The sequence below is a fragment of the Nuphar pumila genome, chromosome 2 (assembly GCF_984573655.1).
Source record: "Nuphar pumila chromosome 2, dmNupPumi1.hap1.1, whole genome shotgun sequence".
NCBI lineage: Eukaryota > Viridiplantae > Streptophyta > Magnoliopsida > Nymphaeales > Nymphaeaceae > Nuphar > Nuphar pumila.
Genome location: NC_143250.1, coordinates 27,078,613 through 27,084,805, shown reverse-complemented (window position 1 = coordinate 27,084,805; position 6,193 = coordinate 27,078,613). Strand labels below are relative to the sequence as shown.

The following is a 6,193-nucleotide window of genomic DNA, read 5'->3' as shown; positions in this document are numbered from 1 at the left end:
CGATGTTTCAAAGTTTGAGATTAACACGAAGTTCACACATAATTTTATTCTACCTTTATAATGTCCGCTAAAAGAATATGCAAAACTCATTTTAAGTGGGAGTTTGCGTTACTCAAAGAACAAAGCGATATATCATGCGAACTTCACCAGTTTCACACATGTGAAGGTTAAAAAGGTTATAATGAAGTTGGGTATTTGTGATTTTGGACATGGAGAGAATAATGAAAATTAAGACATTTCAAAAAACATATATATAACTGAACATATTATGCCCCATTTCTCGTTCTACCCCCATTCTTTTCCATAGGTTTTAAGTGTTTTATGATAGATCTGAACCGTTAGATGTGTTTAGCATGTTTGATTTAATGAAAATTGACTCTTAAAACATGTTTTTTTGACAAAAAAATATTTTTATAAACCAATAATACTGGTACCTTCATAGCCTGAAAAACCTATACAAGTCAGATTTCAGGGATCTAAAAGCCGGTTCCCACTAAACAAAACCTATAGATCACATCTACGTGAGAAAAAATACTTAAAACTATAAATTTTGAAGGTGCCTACCGAGTCCTAACAAAAAAGGTAGGCTAAGGAACACATTATATATATATATAAGAGAGAGAGAGATGTATAGGGTTTGGATATAGATTGGACACGTAAGTAGCAAGCATTCTAGTCCACATTCAACCAAATATATATAGGTTCTACTAACATTAAACTAATTTTATTAATGTTACCTGGTAAAATGGGACTTTGTTTTAAAGGGAAACAGAAAACCAAACGCATTTTTCAAAAAGGAAAAAATTCAATGAAAAGTGAAAGTGACCATTTCAACTGCCACTAATCACCGACTTTTTGAAAATACTATCAACAAGTAAAGCATATTTGGGGAAGAGTATTCATATGATCCACATCTATATCCATATCCAGTTCTGGAAAATGAATGATGTAGTTATACGCGTTTGTTAACAGGCTTCACACCACCAATTGGAAAATAGATACGGACCTATATCTATATCCGTACTTTGATCCAGACAAGCAAGAGATAGATCCAGGTAACCTCCAAACTTACCGACCCGGACCCACCTGAGAGCTACAGAGATTAAACTAGAACCATATCTGGAACAAAAAAAACTCGATATGAATATCCGGGGTTCCACTTGGACTGGGATTAAAAATGGATCATATCTGGATAAGATTGAACCAAAGGTCTAAACCATTTAAATGCCTATTATTACTATTTTGTGATACAAAATTGGGACAGCAACTAGCAGGGTTGTGCCACTTAAGCTATCAACATACCGTCTCTATCTCTTTCTTTCTACGGACAGAACTATCAAAGTCCAGTATGAAATTCATTAAACAAACTGATATATCAAACAATTAGCATGTATTTGCAAATGTATAATCCATCAGACTTTCTTTAAAATAATATCACAACCAAAAGGGCAAAAATCAATAGACAAGAGGAGAAACAAAGAGGGAAGAAAAACGTCCCTCTTCTATCCGAAAAGCAGCCAATAGTTCTTTTTGTTTCTCTTTTATGGCTGCTTTTTTTTTTCTTTCAGTCTGGGGACATGGGAGCACAGTGGGAGAGATGCATTAGTATTACAATACTAATCCCAACGGATCAAAAATGATGTCGGGTGAACCAGTGCATACTTACATCACCGAGAATTCTGTACATTTATATGAACTGAGCCAACTGTACAAATCCAATGCAGGTCTGAAGACACCACTTGCAATCAAATTGCTAGGTTCCCCTCAATGACTTGTTCATCATCAGGATCTGCAGCTTGAGGTTTGGCTTTGCTCACTATACGTGAGAAGCCATACCCAAGTGAGCTCCCACTTGCTTCGCATAACTGAAACATGTGAACAAGTCCAATTTCTAAGTTAATCCATTAACACAAGATGCATGCGTGTAGTGTGCATGCATGTAAAAGCAGACACAGTAAATAACCAAACCATAGATATCCAAAACTATATAATTTGATACACATAAAATGGAATGTGAACTTCATAAATCATAAACTGAACGCGTGTATCACTAAAATAGCATTTGGAGATCCACATACACGCCCAAGTGCACAGAAGATGTATCCAAGCAACTTGCCACTGATCACATAATCAGAATCAGACCATATAATCAGTATAAATTAATTGGAAATACTAAAACAGCACCGATGATGCATTCCCAAGCTATACAAGAAAGATCGGGATGAACAGAATATTAAAGCTTTTCAAGTATCTCAATCTTCCTACGTACATTATATATTTGGCACAGATTGAAAGATCATGATTGAAAAAAAGTCAAGATATTCATCTATGACCAAAATAGATGCAACTTTACATGTGTAAGGCACATATACTACCTGCATATTTTTCATGACCCCAAAAGTGCAAATCTAGTCCTTGTGATTGACAAAACAGATGCATAAGCATCCATTGCTCTGCTCGATGGTTCAAGGAGAAGGCTACAACCAACTCAAGGCACTGCTAGCAATGGGAGCCCCAGGGCCAGATAGTTTCACAAGAAATTGGATCCTGTCAGGCTGATTGACCAAGTTGGAAGCCAATAAGTTGAAATCTTGAAAGATCTGGCAAAAATACCAAATCCTAACCATGAGGGCTCTGCACATCTGGTAGGTGCAACTTGTAAACATCACTAAGCAGAAGGGCATCACAAATTTAACATCCACAGGTGTGCCTCCCATGCCACGAGGCCAAAGCTTGGTGCACTGCCTGCTTGGCGAGGGGGACCTGCGGCTCTTTCACATGAATTAGGTAGTTTACCCTGGTTATAAAAAAAAAAAACCAAAGCCTCTATAATTGAGAATTAACATGGGCTTACATAAGCTGGAAGACACATGTAGATGAATTTGGTTAGATCGGAAATTGTTAAGGCCATGCTTACTTGACAAAGCAGATGCCCAAGCTTGCATGTGAGTGCAAAACCATTCAGGGAGAAAGTTCAACAAGTCAAGCCACTTTAAGTGACAAGAGGATGCAGAATATGTAATCAACCGACTCCACAGGTTTTGTAATAGACAACGGGTTGCTAAGAATCCTGTATTGCCAAACTCTGGCAAGGCTACCAACTCGTCAACCACATCATTCACGTTTTTAGAGGCAGATAGAAGGGTTACCAGATCATCAAACGAGGTCTGATAAATCCTCCCCACTTGTAGGTTATGGAGTCATTATCAAAGCAAAATGGACCTGATGATAGGTAAATTCACAGATGTGCACTCTATCAGCGATACCTCTATCTGGTTCTAGGTTAACAGGTTGTGAGGAGGATTCAACCCTTAGCCTTAATCTCCAAACGAGTACTATAGCCAGTCACATTAAATATGTATCTCTTCGCACTTTAACCTGTTGAATAGTATAGTTCATGAGAATTATGGAACATGTATTACAAATATTGGTGCTACCCTTCTAGTCTTGTATATATGATTATTTAGGACATTTTTATACTTAGCCGGGTACATAGAAAGTCAACAGCTTTTGTGTTTTAGTGTAACCGAAAGGGCATGTCCCTTATATATTGTAGTGCTCTCTCATTTCTTGTTAATGAAGTTTCTCTTCTCATCTTCTTTGCTATCACTCTCACGGTTGGAACACTACTGCTTTGATATAACCACATTGAGTCCCTTAGCACGGCTGTGAGTACAATCAATAGATGGCAGCATTAAGCTTATGAGCATATTGTTTTGTTTGTATTAACTAAAAAGTTAGCAGTTCATGCTACATGGCAAGACATGCCTGATGCACAACTCATTGAATGAGCTCATCTTACAATAAAAGGTAAGATATGATTAAGACTTATCACGACATCTGCCAATCAGCAATCATTGGATATAAATTCATAACAATGTTTAACACCAAAGAGAGTCTCAAGTTCATTCATTCAATTGCTATTTTAAGAAGTAAAGAAAACAAACACAATGTGAAGCAAAAACCAACATCCGTGCACTTGAATCATGTTCGTGTTGAACACCCACCAAGAGCTTAGGGCTCTTAACTTTAACTTTAGAAGTGTACGTAATGCATTAGCAAGCAAGATTATAAAGTCAAACATGCAAAAGACAAAAGCTAAAATATAATTTACTTACCAGGACTTATAAGAAAAATGGGACAAAAATTAACATGCAACATACCTCAGTAAGCTCGGAAAGATGGTGAGACCTAAACTCGTTAATTGTTGCCGCAATTTCTGACATTGGCAGCTTAGCCTGCAACAAGAATGTATACTTGAGAGAGAGAGAGAGAGAGAGAGAGAGAGAGAGAGAGAGATGCCTGGACCATTACATCCTACACAGTTAAGACCATATCAAGCAGGACATGGTGAACATATAAAATAATGTACACTTGTTGGACATTAATCTAGCATGAGCTTACAAGTATTTCAAAATCTTCATAAGAAAGTAACATAGCTTCATGCACGTAAGGATATGCCGCATGAAGGCATGAACACATTCAATGAATGCATTTGATAATATCTATTTACAGCAAAGTATTAAGTACAGAGGCCATCAAATGCATGAACCACATCAGTTATGCTTACATGCATAAAGATCACAGGTGATATTAAATTCATTTAAGTATCAAATTTTACACATGCAGACACATCCGTGATATGACATTACGCTTGCATGCATAAAGATCACTTATGATATTGAAATTGAATCCACAAAGCAAGATGCTTTCCAAGGTCACAGGACTTCTAACAAATGATGTCATGTTATGACTGTTCATATGATTATCAACAAAATATGATCAAAACTTTACAACATTGCAAGGTTACAGAGTTCTAGTAATTTGATGATTACAAACCATTAATTTCCACCTGCAGATCTCTGTCAGGAGATTCAAAGCATCAAACTCAAAATAGACAGGCTTATGGTAATATTTTAAGAGTGGAATCATAGTTGAAGAATTCATTCAACCATCCTCCTGTATATAAGCAACTACCATATGAAAACCGACTTTTTGCATATATCCACATTTAGAACATGCAAATTTGATTCTCTAGCCCATGCCATTACCTGTGCAAGAACAGCAGCTGCTAACTGCAGACTTGGCTCTAGAGTCTCCGGTACTACCTAAAAGTTTTGAAGATAAGGACTAGTCAGAAAATACATATCCAATTCTTTCTAAAAAGGAAAAGAAAATACTAACTCAAACAGATCAATGGGGCATAGCGAACAGTAATTAACCCAAAAAACGAAAAAAAAAAAATAGTTCTGGAAGTAAAGCCAAAAATAAAAGGATCAGTTTGAAAGTACTACTTAAAAAAGATCTATGGAACAATTAATTGCAAGCCAAACAATGCCTTCCTGTCCCAAATATAAGGTAAAAAAAAAAGGATGACCAGGCTGATCCACAAAGCATGTACTTGATTTGTCTCAAGTCTGCAATCTGTTTAAATGCAGACACTTCAGGTCCTTAAACCAAACACTTGATACTTCAGCTAACATCTCAAACCATAACTTACTAATTCTGCTATTCTTTTAGAATAACCAAGCATTTGACATTCATGACTTGACTTGATCCAAGATGTGTGATGAGAGAGAGAGAGATGCTTTTATCTTGAACCACAAAATAACAAGGCATCAAGGTGAAATTCTTTTCTAAATCCACTTTTCTTTGCTTTTCTCCTTTTTCTTTTGGCTGAGGATGCAACCTGCCCGGGGTATCAGATTATTCCAGGTGAATTTGATACCCACATGGACTGACCCTCTGCTCGGAGAGTAAAATCCCAAGATTGCCTCCTTTCCCACTAGGAAAACACATCCATCATTTTAACATGGGTAGGAAACACAGAATCAATGGTGGGGATGCCCACGAAAGGACATACTATCACACATGTTAGGCCTTTTCTGTGTCCCTAGAAGCACACGTTTCAAAAGGATAAAATAGAGACATTATTGAAAGGAATTACCGCAGTTGCGCCCGCTTTCTCCAAGTTGAGGCCATGATCTACATCATGAGCACGGACAAATGTCTTCACATTTGGAAAATATTTGCTCAGGGCCCACACTGTCCTATAATTTGCACCAGGAGTATCTAAAGTTATTGCAGCAGCACATGCCCTCTCTGCCCCAACTTTGTGGAGGACCTAGTTATACATGGGAATATATCACACAAAGATTGAAAAATGAAACTAAGGCTTACATTTTCTGTTTTT

At 37.1% G+C, this 6,193-nt stretch overlaps 1 protein-coding gene across 1 annotated transcript in view; it reads right to left on the bottom strand.

The window, feature by feature from the left end:
- Positions 1-1,377: 1,377 nt before the first annotated feature.
- The window catches only part of KEA2 (K+ efflux antiporter 2), a 133,081-nt gene continuing 128,265 nt past the window's right edge, over positions 1,378-6,193 (bottom strand). Inside the window, exons 18-21 of the mRNA XM_089995496.1 lie at positions 5,948-6,124; positions 5,052-5,108; positions 4,164-4,238; positions 1,378-1,865 (exon numbers count right to left, since the gene is read on the bottom strand). Coding sequence (XP_089851622.1) covers positions 1,746-1,865; positions 4,164-4,238; positions 5,052-5,108; positions 5,948-6,124 — 429 coding nt within the window. The 3' untranslated portion in view covers positions 1,378-1,745. The remainder of the gene's footprint in view (positions 1,866-4,163; positions 4,239-5,051; positions 5,109-5,947; positions 6,125-6,193) is intronic.